General features: G+C 31.6%; 2 protein-coding genes across 2 annotated transcripts; both read left to right on the top strand.

Annotated features, from left to right (window-relative positions):
- The first annotated feature begins 405 nt into the window (after positions 1-405).
- Positions 406-1,829, top strand: LOC132036482 (transcription factor MYB58-like). The gene is made up of 3 exons (XM_059426836.1): positions 406-682; positions 893-1,022; positions 1,131-1,829. Exons 1-3 carry the CDS (start codon positions 550-552, stop codon positions 1,597-1,599), a joined length of 732 nt encoding a protein of 243 aa, XP_059282819.1. The 5' UTR covers positions 406-549; the 3' UTR covers positions 1,600-1,829.
- Positions 1,830-12,364: 10,535 nt separating this feature from the next.
- LOC132036615 (transcription factor MYB58-like) lies at positions 12,365-13,594 on the top strand. The gene is made up of 3 exons (XM_059426986.1): positions 12,365-12,587; positions 12,712-12,841; positions 12,944-13,594. Exons 1-3 carry the CDS (start codon positions 12,455-12,457, stop codon positions 13,395-13,397), a joined length of 717 nt encoding a protein of 238 aa, XP_059282969.1. The 5' UTR covers positions 12,365-12,454; the 3' UTR covers positions 13,398-13,594.
- The last annotated feature ends 22 nt before the right edge of the window (positions 13,595-13,616 follow it).

Below are 13,616 nucleotides of genomic sequence, written 5' to 3'. Positions count from 1 at the left end.
TCATGTCAATATGATGAAAAAATGCATTATAAAATAAAATGTTGGTCAAAGATCTCATCATTTGAATCTCAAAAAACAAAAAAAATCACATAAACTGGGACAAAGAGAGTATAAAAAGGAAAAGAGTTAAATTTTGGAGATAAAAAGATGCAAGTATAAACTATAATGCTATAAATCGAGTAAGTTAGAAAAGGAATATAAAGAGTTCAACACATATTCACTGATCTGCAGTTGGTATTGAAAGCTTATTACTAGAGTCAAGAATTTAAGCAGCCTCTTTATTGGATCTATGCATGCCTTGACCTTGAAGCCTAGTTGTTATTGAGAGTTCCCATTGTTCATTCTAAAAACAATAGAAAATTCTCGTTAGGTTTAGTTGAACGAAAAAACTAATCAGAAACACGGCTTCACTTGTCTGCTCGTACCACACATATATAAGAGCGGGAATTTTACACAGCAAGCTGGTCAGATAGTGTTTAAGTTAAAGAAATCAAATTAAGAAGAAGAAAAAAAAAGGAGAGAGATCGAATAGTAGTAATTGCAAAGAAAATGGTGAGAACTCCATCTATTGACAAAACTGGAACAAAAAGAGGTGCATGGAGTGAAGACGAGGACAACAAACTAAGAGCTTATGTTGAAAGATTTGGTCACCCCAATTGGCGGCAATTGCCTAAATATGCTGGTAATTAGTAGTTCTATGTTTCAATTTATGCGATTAATTCACTTTCTCTTTTCGTTTGTTTCAAAAAGAATGATACGGAGTCTCAAACTTTTTTCTCATTGATCATGTTTTGGTTTCCTCATGAATCTCTCTATTATGCTTCTTGTTACTACTAGCTTTTAGGAAGAGAATTAAAGTTCTTTATGTCTTGTTGGATATTTGATTTTGCAGGTCTAATGAGATGTGGGAAGAGCTGCAGATTGAGATGGATGAATTACTTAAGGCCTGATTTGAAGAAAGGGAAATATAGCCATGAAGAAGAGCAACTCATTATTAAATTACACAAGGAACTTGGAAACAGGTGAATATGTTGCACTAACACATTACATAGTGGAGTACGTATTAATCAAACAAAGTTGTATTAAGTCTCTTTTGGATATTGTTCCTAACTACATATCAAATGTTACAGATGGTCAGCCATTGCTGCAAAGCTACCAGGAAGATCGGACAATGATGTGAAAAACCACTGGCATGCTCATCTTAAGAAACTTGTGAGAACAAATACCAATTCGTCAACATCAATGGAGCAATCTTCACAGTCTGTATCTCAAAATGAGCAATCTTCTAAACTTTCAAGACATGAAGGCTATGATATGAAAGAGGTGCCACCTGCTAGTGCAGATCTTGCTGACACATCATTTCCTCTAGAGGTTTCATCATCAAGTGATATATCCAAGTTAAATGGGATGGACTGGATTGAAGAAGATCACATTAGGACAATGGAACAACTTTCAAGTATCAATTCAGTGGAACCACTTCCAGATTCCTTTGACTACTTTTGCTGGACAAAATCCATTGACAATTTTCAGACAGAAACCTTTGATAATTTTTTGTCCGAACCATTATTCGACAATTTCTGGACACAACCTTTCTTTTAATTCTTTATACCTCATCAACCTTCAAGAAGGATTTGATACATTCCAGGAGTTCAAGTTTTTGAAAGAACGACGAGGACAACTACATGTGCTGACTGAATGGCATATCAGAGATTTTTTATTTTTTATTATACATATAAAATAATTGCTTATCACATAATAAGACTCTATTGTACCTTGTATCAAGCCTTGCTTGCTTTAATCAAATTGTATTACTAGCTCCCTTCGTGTCATTTTATATAATTGTGTTTGAGTAGAGACACAAGACTTAAAAAAAAAAAAAAAAAAAAAAAAAAAAAAAAAAAAAAACTTCAATATATCAAAAATACTCTTAGAACTTATATTTTTAAATATGTCATGATATTTTTATGACTATAAGAACAATGACCTATTTTCCTTCTTAATCTATTCCGGAAAAAGTCAAATTTCTATATTTAGAAACGATTTAATTTTAAAAAAATTATTTTACACTTAATGAGATTATTATATTGTGGCCACAAAAATAACTAAGACTTGTTTAATTAAATCATATTTCAAAATTCTTCTTTCTTTCTAAAACTTTGTATTGAGTTAAACACAGTGGGGGATCTAGGATTTCTAGTTTTCTACAATATGGTTGCACTATTAAACAAAGGAGGGAAAAAAATGCATCAAGTGAGAATTTCAACCAAGTGCATAAGCTTTTTTGTAGGATGGGTGACCGAAGATAATAGTAGATCAATTCGAGAAAATAGACACATAATATACCTAATTTTGCGGAAAGACTACGGGTTCACATGCTCCATAACTTACTTACTTACTAAATTCGCCCCTGGTTAAACAGTTGCAAATAAATTACGAGAATGATTATAAAAAAGTACTTCCTCTGTCCAAATTTAAGTGTCTTACTTTTTTTTTTTTTTTTGGACTGTCCCAAAAAAAGTGCCTCTTTGCATATTTAGTAAGTTGACATTTCAAATATCTTACATGACAAGTTTAAAACCACAAGATTCAAGAACATTTTAAAGACATTACACACATCTGTAATTTCGGACCATAAGATTTAAAAGTCTATTTTTATTCTTTAAATTTTTTGTTCAATCAAACTAAGACACTTAAATTGAAATTTAGGGATTAATTTTTTTTTTTAAATGAAGATCAAAAATGAAAAGCAAAGTTTGGTAGCTAATTGATTCTTCCTCCACGTGCTGAAAAGACATTTTCTAGCAACAGTAGTATTGTAGTAGTGATATTATATATATGCCCTCGTTATTGAACCCGTTAGCATCCGCGTTTTCGGCGAAAGTTGACGCCATATGATGACGTAGATTTCATGCAGATTGATGACCTCAACAAACAAAGAATACAGAGAACCTGCAACCACTTGTATTTATTTAGTATAGTACTTAAATTAATTGCTCAAAATAATGTAATCTGTCTGAGTATTTTCTTGGACTACTATGACACTCCTTTGTTTGGCTCAGTCGAGACATGTCAACTATGGATCTTCTAAATGCGCAGTGCATGCATGTGATGTGCATTGTATAAAAGACATCCAAAGGTACAAAGAAGGGAAATAGAAAAAAGAAAAAAGAAAATATGCCGTTCTCTAGAAACTCTACGCTCCATACCCTTTACTTCCTAGTTTCCGTTATAAGCTATCACTAGCGTCTAAAATTGTTTACACTATCAAGTAGTAGATTTTTAATTACTCTATTTTTCATGTTAAAATTATATACTTTGATATTGTATCGTAACTTTTCTTATAGATAAGTTAGTTGATCTTCTATAATAAGTTAATAATTACTCTATTTTCATGTTATCATATTAGGTTTTTGATATGGAGGGTTACCTGTTATATTGTAGATTAAATTTATCTGATAATGTCAAAAATTTATACACTATATCAATGCACTAAAATTAAGTTCTTTAATGAATTAATGCACAACAAGCTTTTAATTGCAAAATTCTTAAATAAGAAATGACTACAAATTTGCTCAATAAGATATAGTGTCAATTCACTACAAGAAATTAGACTTCTAACGACCACTTCTTAACGAAGGAACACAGATTCGGTCGTTATAAGTATATTTATAGCGACAAATTTTTTTTCCCTTCGTTAACATTAATTTTTACTTCAACAATAACAAAGGGACATTATCCAATCGGTAAGAAACCACGGTATCTAGTCGTTAATTCTAATATTTTGGCGGAAAAGAAAGCGGCTAATTAATTATCCCCGCCCAAATTCCCCCCACCCCCCCACTCAAAAAAAAAAAAAAAAAAAACTACCAAGTTATTAGCCAAAAAAAAGAAAAGAAAAGGGAACCCCCAAATTCTCCTTGGTCACCTACAAGCTAGGGTTAGTCGTCATCTCCATCACCGAGCGTAAAGGTTACACTATCTCCACCCATCGCCGTACCTTCAACCTGACCACCATATGCATAAAGGATGCAGGATTTGAAGAAAATTAGCGAGAAGAGAAACCCATAGACAACACTCATCGGGAAATTCGTGACAAATTCGGCTACAAAATTCATGACGGCATGGCCCTTAACCTCTACTATAACTTAAGAATCTCTAAATGTATGTACTTTTGTCCCTATCTCTTGCCTAATTATTCCGTACACATTCTTAAATTATCGAAATTCTATAATTCTAAACATTTGTCACTGTCATGTGATAATATTTTTTTTGTTAAAGATTTTTATGAGGTGAAAGGGTTTTGCAAAGTTAATTATTGTATCCAAGTAGTGTGGTGATAGTACCCTTAAGTTGATTTTACTGTTAATTCATCATGCTTTAGTCTATTTATTTTTTGAGTTTTGTTGCTTTTTATTTTTATTTTTCCTTTCTGTTTTGTATTTTTCATTTGTTGAATTTTTTGATATTGTGGCTAGGGCATCAAGTCATTCTCTTCGTACATATTGATATCGTGGCTTTTTATCGATACATAAAGCTGCCCCTATATTTATTTCTTGGAATTCTCCGTAAGTGTTAGGTGATTTTACTTGTCGCAAATGGTTCATATTCAAGCAATGCAATAGTAGTTTAATGTTTATGGATTGGTGCAGAGTAGTTGATACATAATACAATATCATTGCACCATCTCTTAGGCTCCTACAATATTTTCTTTTTGGTTCTTAATTTACATGTTATTTTCTTTACTGGTGATATTTTGATAACGTTTGAAAGGACTTAAATTAGTTCAAGAATGATGAACATGCTTGTTTCATCAATTTTCTTTCGTTGTTAATCATCTTTCCCTTTCACCAAACATTGATACTTTATGATTGTTTATGGACATTATTATGACTATTAAGAATTTGGTAGACTTCTTTGTCTTTAGAGTGGAGGGTGTGAGAGTGTTTTTCGGTGTTTATTGAATTGGGTTACGGTTTCATTGGCCTTTTGCCATTGTCGCTTTCGAATTTTACATTTGTTGAACCCAATTAAGTATGTGATCGTGGTCGTAGTTGATAGTTCAATTATTTGATCGGACTTGGGCTCCAACCCTTAGCTTTCCACATAGCGGAGCATAAACCGTACTTGTAAATACACACTACATGATCCTATTTTGATTTGTGTTGGTTTGAATTTCTTTGTTCTAAAACTCCGGACATACCATATTTGATTATAAGTGGTAATAAAAAATTAACAATCTTATATAGCTCATAGCTTTACTCTTTACAATTAGTGCCATAATCGTTGTGAAATTTAAAAAATGAGTCATTCGTTCTCGTATGCAAATGATAGTTATAGCTTATTAGCTTTCAAATTGCTAAATAGTGTTTGGCTAAAATTTTAACTTGATGGCATTTAGCCTTAGCTCTTCTTTAGGCTTTTACCGCATTAGAAATTTCTGATTATGTCTAGTATGCAGTAGAAGATTCTCAACTAGCAAATTAATTTTTTCGATCTCATATTTTAGTTTTATGGTTAAATGAATGGTTTAATTTAATATGTGGGTGCTGTATATACACCACTTTCCTTTATTGTCATTTTTGTCTTCTTACAAGCTTTGCAATATTCAACAATTTCATAGGCAAAGTTGTGAAGATTCTCATAAGCTAAATGCCTCAATAAGTAATAGCTCGGTGATGTTCTTGGTTAGTGATAGATTTTCTGTCTTTTCTCAAAAAAAATTCCTTTTTCATGGAGGGTTTTTTGCTTATTTCACGTGATAAGAACTGTATGCTTTCAACTATCCTCTGTTTGGTTGGTCATGTGATCGTGTAAAGTAAACAAATGAAGATTTAAATGTTGTCTGTTTACACTTTTTAATTACTTACCTTATGTTTAATGTAAATGATCATTTCAATGATCTCGAGGTGGTTATAAGAGAATTATCGGAAAAAAAAGATTCTCATGAGCTTTAAAATTGACTTATACCATTCTCTAAAAATGCTTAAAATAAATAAGCACTTTACTTCTATATCTACTATAGTTGGGCCATGTGCTACTAGGAAGAATTCTTAAAAAAGTGACTTGTTTATATGGAAAAATAAAGACTTGCTAGGATTTGTTCACTTAAAAGAACACTAAGAAGAATCAATCTTGTAAGTATTCATGTCGATTTCGAGAGCTTTAATGTGTATTTTTAGCTTCGACTAGTAGATGGAGTTTTAAGAAATCAAAATAAATGGGTCAAGGAACAAGTCGATACGTCTGCTTTCAACATCAATATCGATATATTAGCAAAAAAGTATGCCTTCCTTTGCTTCTCGCCTCAATGATTTCTCGTTTCTCCTTGCTTTTTTTACATTTTCATCATAGGAGAGTTAATTAATAAACTCTTAGATTTACTTTGAGATATCATGAATTAATGTGAATATGAAAGTGTATGATTTCTAATTATTTTCATAGAATTTTAGAATCATTTGTTTGACACACGGATTCACAATTGGATTTTTCTATTTGACACATGGTTTGAAATCATTTAGATGGTTCAATAGTAAATTTTGCCCTAGAATAATAAACTCTACTTCAAGAAACTTGTCCATAAATTTTGAGCTTATGTTAAATCTATACACCTCCATTTCTTGTTGTCCATGACATTTGATCCGACTGTTACGATGTCATTTGTAGTCTTTAGAAAGTGAGCACCTTGCTTCTTGGACCTATTTCGGACTAATTTGATCAGTCTGAATACCGGTTTGTGGCTTGGTATTGGTTTTAGTCTTAAGATTGTCCGTGCTATAAGTTTGACTATGAAAATTATCTAATTTTGTAGGGTAGGATGATCACAAGAACAAAATGAACAAGACAACTAATAGAACAATCTGGGCATTCTAGTCCGGAAAATGTGCTATTGGTTGGTATATAATTAATTCATGTATAAAATGAGAAGAAAGTTTTGTTTTGAATATAATTATCGTATAATGATGCAAAGTCACAATATTTGCTCCATTTCGGTTTCCTCTTTAGTTTGTTAAAAGACAACGTGGAAATGAGCTATTGCGATGTGTACAAACTTTTTAAATGATGCTTTTATATATATTTTTTGTCATTTACTTGAGATTGAGGCATTCCTTTGTTATAGGTGGAAAGAGGAGATCTACTAATTCCCATTTCTCGGTTGGGTACGAATGTGAAGATATATAGTGAGAGTGGAGGTAAGATCCCTCTTCACCAAGTAATCTTTTTCCTCCACCTTTCTCTTCGCCCTTTTCTCTCATCTTCATAGTTTAAAAATAATTTATTGATCGTATTTGATAAACTCGGTAGTGCCTAATGATTCACAGCGTGATCCCTACAAAAACGGTGAATCAAATAAAATGATTTGTTTTGATTTACAAGAGAGTGTTGCAACAACACCCAAGAAAAGTCCATAGCTATTAAACATGTGAATATATACAGAGAAATCCAGTAAGAGATTTGTGCTCAAGACCAAAACTTTGTTTTCAGAACTCTTTATCCTTGTTGCCCTAAGCGAGTCTTATGGCTTTAGACCACTTTGAGTTTTATAACATTGGCATCGAAATGCTTAGATGTATTAATTTGCTTTCTCTCACTTAAATGATGAGTCATGTATAATATAGTAAATTATCAGAAGTCCCGATTAGATATTGCGGCGTTATATGTTGAAGCTTGGTTGTCAAATTGCATACCAAATTTGGAGGAAATTAAGCACAAAATAAGGCTTGCTTTTGTGGAAAAAGAAATAAGGTAGTTATTATGAGTTATGTTATAAGTGACATGAACTTTTTTCTTTCAAATTCAAGGATTTGTAAGTCTGAAGAAGCTATTCTTGAAGAAAGTGCAACACAAGTTAAGCAAGGAACCTATTTTGTTTTGGTAGGACTTTTTTAGAAAAATCTTTTCATTTGTACATGTTACATTCTTTTTCTCTTTTGTCGGAGTTGACAAATGTGATGTCGTACAATTTGGATGGATACATTTCTTTTGTTTTTTTGTAATGTGATGCTCTAATTCCTTAATTAACTATTAAAGTTTGTATAAAATTGGTAATTTGATTTGTTTTTAGATGTTTGTATACTATATGATTACTCTTCAATTGTTGAAGGTTAACAAACTATCGACGAACATAAAATTGATCGTTCGGCACTTACGGTATTTGGATTTGTTCCCTCCATTAAAGGTTTTTAACGACGAAATGACAATTAGCAAGGGTAAAATTTGGTCGTTAAAAAGATATAACGATTTGGATATCTCGTCGTCGCTAAAGTAGTCACTAACGACCAGGTCTTCTAATGCGGTCGTTAACTTTTAACGACAAGGCTTTTAACGACCGGCGGCCTGGGATTGTTTCAGTCGTTATTGACTTGTTGCGACCAGATATGGACTTTTAACTACTAGATTTCCTCTTGCTAAAGGCCATTTTTCTTGTAGTGATTGCTAGTAATAATATTTTTGCATTTTTAACATGTTAGCCATTTGTAATTTTATAATAATGTTTAATATGGTCATGTTAAATTTCTCACTTTTATTTTTACTTTCATTATTTTTGCTACGTTCAAATTATTTTAAATTTACTTTTTTAGAATCCTTTTTGCAGAACTTTCATTATACAAGGGGTTGAAATGTTTAATTTTGAAATATAGAGATAACCCCCATTATATTTGTAGAGCACTTTCAATATATAATGTATACGTATATATAGTTCTAAAATACAAGAAATGTATTTAAAACTAATTAAATCATAAATTATAGGCCAATTACATAGATAGCCCAGCCCCTTAAAACTTGTCTTTATTTTCCCTCTAGACACCTTATATAAGCATGTGTCCCTTGAACACTTGAAGTTGATTAAAAGTGTATTCTCTGTCTCAATTTATGTGGCACTTTTCATTTTTTGAGATTCAAACTGCATGAACTTTGACTAATAATTTAAGATGTATTTTTTCACCAAATTAATATGAGAAAGTTGAAAATTATAATACTTTTTACATAGTTTTCAAATATATAAATTATAATCTTAAAATATTAAGTTAATCTAATCTAATTTAGCTTTAAAGTTTAGAAGAATTGAAAAGCAAAAAGTATCGTAAAATTGAAAGCTATTTAAACACTAGTTGATGAAATAGTCAAGACCATAAAATGCGTGTAGCTCACACGCGTCACATGGCAAATTAGCCAATGAAAGAACACGTGGCCCATTAATTACAAATAACCAATTAAGAGCCTGTTCAGATTGACTTATTTTAAATGTTTTTAAGCCAAAATAACTTTTAACCACTTTTATATTGAGTAAAAAAAAAAAAAAATTTAAGCACTTATTTTTAAGGCTAAACAATAAAAATAAGTTAAAAGTTATAAGCTAGAATTCCAAACGTATAACATTAAACTTATAAATAAAAAGTCATAAACTCATCCAAACGATTTTAAAAGAAGTTTTTATTTGATAAGGAAAAATAGAACTACTGCATAGTACTCCATATTTTATAACCCACACCCGCCACCACTGGACCCTTTTCCGCCAACTCCAAAAAGGAGACTCTTCTGCATTTCTGTTCCACGGGGCTGCTTCTGAAAACCACCAACTTCCACCCCCCACAAAACGCTGGAACACCTCCAGGGCATAAGCTTTCAATTTTCGAAATTTTAGTATATATCTTTTTAAAATTAAAACTGGATCAAATAATCATGAAATTTTTTTAAATTTTAAAGTGCAACTGAACCAAAATTTCTATTTGGGTTCTCAAAAAATTGTGGGTTTCGTTTAAATTGTGGGACTGAAAATGGAGACATCAGAATTGGTGACTATCTTGCACAAAAATGTGACTTTCAGATACTCTAATGGTAAATTGCAGCCGTCCGATTGAAGATCTTATGACTTGGAGAAATAGGTTTTTACTACAGAATTGTAAAGTCCAGATAAACGAGCATACCTTCGGACTTATTATGTGCGGGTTTGAATATACCATAATGTAATCGGAAGAATGAGAATGTAAGTTGTTATTCAGAAACGAGTGCTGATTATTTGGATTACTTGAAATTGAGGAATACAGATTGTGGAATTGTGGTCTCGTCAATTTTAGATGGTTATGGATAATGATACAAAGAAGAGCTCTGCCGTAAAAAACTAGCGGCGATGGCGGGCCTAGGGACGGATTATAATTGAAGAAGATGGAAGTAAAAACCTAAAAAGCAAAAAAAAAAAGAAAAAAAAATACTGCAAGACTTTCCACTCTCTCATGGGACACACACTATGTCATATTAGCAAAAAGTGTTAAATTGATACATTTCTTTAATAGTTTAGGTGCTCAATAACAATAAGGATTAGCTTAGGTGTCTTAGAGGAAAATAAAGACAAGTTTAAGGACTCGTTTAGTATAAAGGATAAGGAATAAATAATTCCGGAATTAATTTTAAGATGAGTTTATCTCACGTTTGATTGGAATAAAATCTCGATATTATAAATGTGATTAGAGTAAATTAATCCAAAATTTTAAGGGTTACATATTTCTCTAATTCTTAGAGGAACGAAAAAAAAAAAAGACTTGATCATTACTGCATTTGTTGACAGCCTATTTTTAATGTTTTCCTTCTTGTATAGCGTACTCCATGATGTCAATAAGTTCAAATAATGCCAAAATAGGTTCTTGTTTAAGTGTTAGTTGCCTTGGTGTTAGCCACATACAGAGAGCTACTGAGCTAGGGGCGAAGGGGACTCCCTTTGAGGAAAAAAAAAATACTATATTGTTTATATAAAATTAAAATGCATATATATACACACACATACATATTACATTTTTCTGTGCTTTTCAGCACCAATTCTTTTATTTATTCAGTTTTTATATTTTAAATTTCACTAATAATAATTCTGATTTTGCTATTGATTGATCAGGGTATTAATTTGAAGTGTGAAAGGGAAGACAATATGTGTGAACATCTAAAGACTTTTATAACAGAGAGTCGATTTAGTAAATGGAATTGATTCTTCACATCGAATAATATAGGGATGCACATATTCAATGATTGACCTATTGTAAGATTTTTTATTTCAGCGTGTCTAGAGTGCTCTTTATCAGTATTATTAAGTTACTTGTAATACGGAACAAGTAGTACTCGTCATAATTTTTTATTTTTTTTGTGGGCACTTCTCTTTCCTTTGTTTCTTTCTATTCATCAATTAGATAGACCAAAATAACAAATGGAGTATAGAAGTTATAGACGTTGGAAATAATTCTCTATATGAATTTACATTTTTTTACTTTAAAAAAAAAACGTATTAGTTCATGATCACTTATGAAACTTTACTGCCTCAAAAACTGTCATATAATGGTATAAACAAAATATAGAGCAGACGGAGCTGAAGACTTAACCTAACCAATTTCGATTTCACCGCTTTAGAATTGATGTACAAGACAGCTTAACAGTATGTGTTATTTCGCTTTTTGGGTAGTTCTTGATCAATGTAATGATCTTAGATTATCACTCTCTCCGTCCCAAAAAGTCTTAATTTGACTTGATACGGAGTTTAATAAATAAAGAAAGATTTTTGAAACATGTGATCCAAAACAAGTCTTAGATATTTGTGTAGCTGTAAATCATCTTATAAAGTTAAATTGTTTATAAATATAAAAATATGTCAATCTTTATGGAACAAACTAATAAAGAAAGTAAGACAATATTTTTTAAACGGAGAGAGTAGTATATACATTAGCTTATAACCGATTGACTTTTCTTGATAAAAAAATTTACCAATAAAACGTTAATTTCTGGGGGATATGGTGATAGAAGCCTAAGCAAAGCTATGCAGTTAAATAGTACTCTCTCCGTCCCAATTTGCTTGAAAGTTGATCAGTTTGGGGAGTCAAATAACTCTTTCTTTGACTACGATTTTCTTCAATTTTTTTCATATATTGTGAATTATTAATTATGCAGACTTATAGTACGTTTTATATAGTTTTCAAATATCTAAATTTCATTATAAAATACTCGAAGAATCTATGGTTAAAATTAAGATAAAAGAAAGAAAAAGTTGTTTAAAACAAGCGCAACCTTCAAACAAATTGGGACGGAGGGAGTAACAAATTAGCTAGATAATAAAGAAATGGATTAACACGTCTTCCGGATCTTATAAGTTGGTGTTGAAGCGTATCACTAGAGTCAAGACACTGAAAGCAGTCTCTTTATTGGATATTCGATGCCTTGACCTTGAAGCCTAGCTAGTTATATAATTTGGGTTTTTCATTAATTGTTTATTCTGAATACAAAACAAATTCTAGTTTGGTTTAGTTGAGGGATAAATTAATCAGAAACACGGCTTCAGTTGTCTGCTGCCCTTATATGGCCATATATAAGGCAGCGAGCTTTAGAATGCAAGTTAGTCAGATAAAAATTTTAAGGAAAGAAATCAAATCAAGAAAGAAAAAAAAAAGAGAGAGATCGAATAGTAGTAATTGCAAAGAAAATGGTGAGAACTCCATCTATTGACAAAAATGGAATAAAAAGAGGTGCATGGAGTGAAGATGAGGACAACAAACTAAGAGCTTATGTTGAAAGATTTGGTCATCCCAATTGGCGACAATTGCCTAAATATGCTGGTTAGTATATATGGATCGGATCCCCTAACTTCTTTTATGGCGAATTGTTTTTTGTTTTTCTTTTCTATTTTGCTTTTTGGAAGAGAAAATTCTTAGTACTAATTTATTGTTTGAAATTTTGCAGGTCTAATGAGATGTGGGAAGAGCTGCAGACTGAGATGGATGAATTACTTGAGGCCTGATTTGAACAAAGGGAAATATAGCCATGAAGAAGAGCAACTCATTATTAAATTACACAATGAACTTGGAAACAGGTAAAAATATTGCACCAAGACATTATATTATTAGTTAAACTAATTGGTTGTATTCCCTTTTTCAAGTACTATTGAAGTTCCTAACATATTCAATTATTGCAGATGGTCAGCCATTGCTGCAAGATTACCAGGAAGATCAGACAACGATGTTAAAAATCATTGGCATGCTCATCTTAAGAAACGTGCGATAATAACAAGTACAAATTTATCAACGACGTTAATGGAGCAACTTACTGAATCTTCAGAGTCTGCAGGATCTCAAAATGAACAATCTTCTTATAAACTCTATTCAGAACAGGATACTCCAGCAACCTTACAATCAACGTCCCTGGAGGTTTCATCAAGTGATATATATTCCAGTTCTGATTCCCTATTAAATGGAATGATGGACTGGATCGATGAAGAGTCGATGGAACAACTTTCAATTTTCAGTTCATTGGAACCACTTCCGGACTCCTTTTCTTGGACAAAATCCATCCACAATTTTCAGACAGAATCCTTTGACCAATTTTGGACCCAACCCTCTGATAATTTCTGGACAGAAAATTTCTATTAATTCTTAAACCTATACCTCAACTTTCAGTTTGATACATTAGTTCTCCAATTTTTTTTTTTTTTTTTTTTTTTTTTTTGTGAGTAGGACGACGAGAATCTTTGCTAGCTGAATGGCATCTTAGCTTTTAATTTTTTATTTTGAATGATTATACTAATTGTTTACCTTACAATAACAATAATAATGACAATAATTGTTTACCCCATGTCAAGCTTGTCCCAC

Source organism: Lycium ferocissimum, chromosome 11, assembly GCF_029784015.1.
Source record: "Lycium ferocissimum isolate CSIRO_LF1 chromosome 11, AGI_CSIRO_Lferr_CH_V1, whole genome shotgun sequence".
NCBI lineage: Eukaryota > Viridiplantae > Streptophyta > Magnoliopsida > Solanales > Solanaceae > Lycium > Lycium ferocissimum.
Note: the sequence above shows the minus strand (reverse complement) of the source record. Positions and strands in the feature narration are given on the sequence as shown.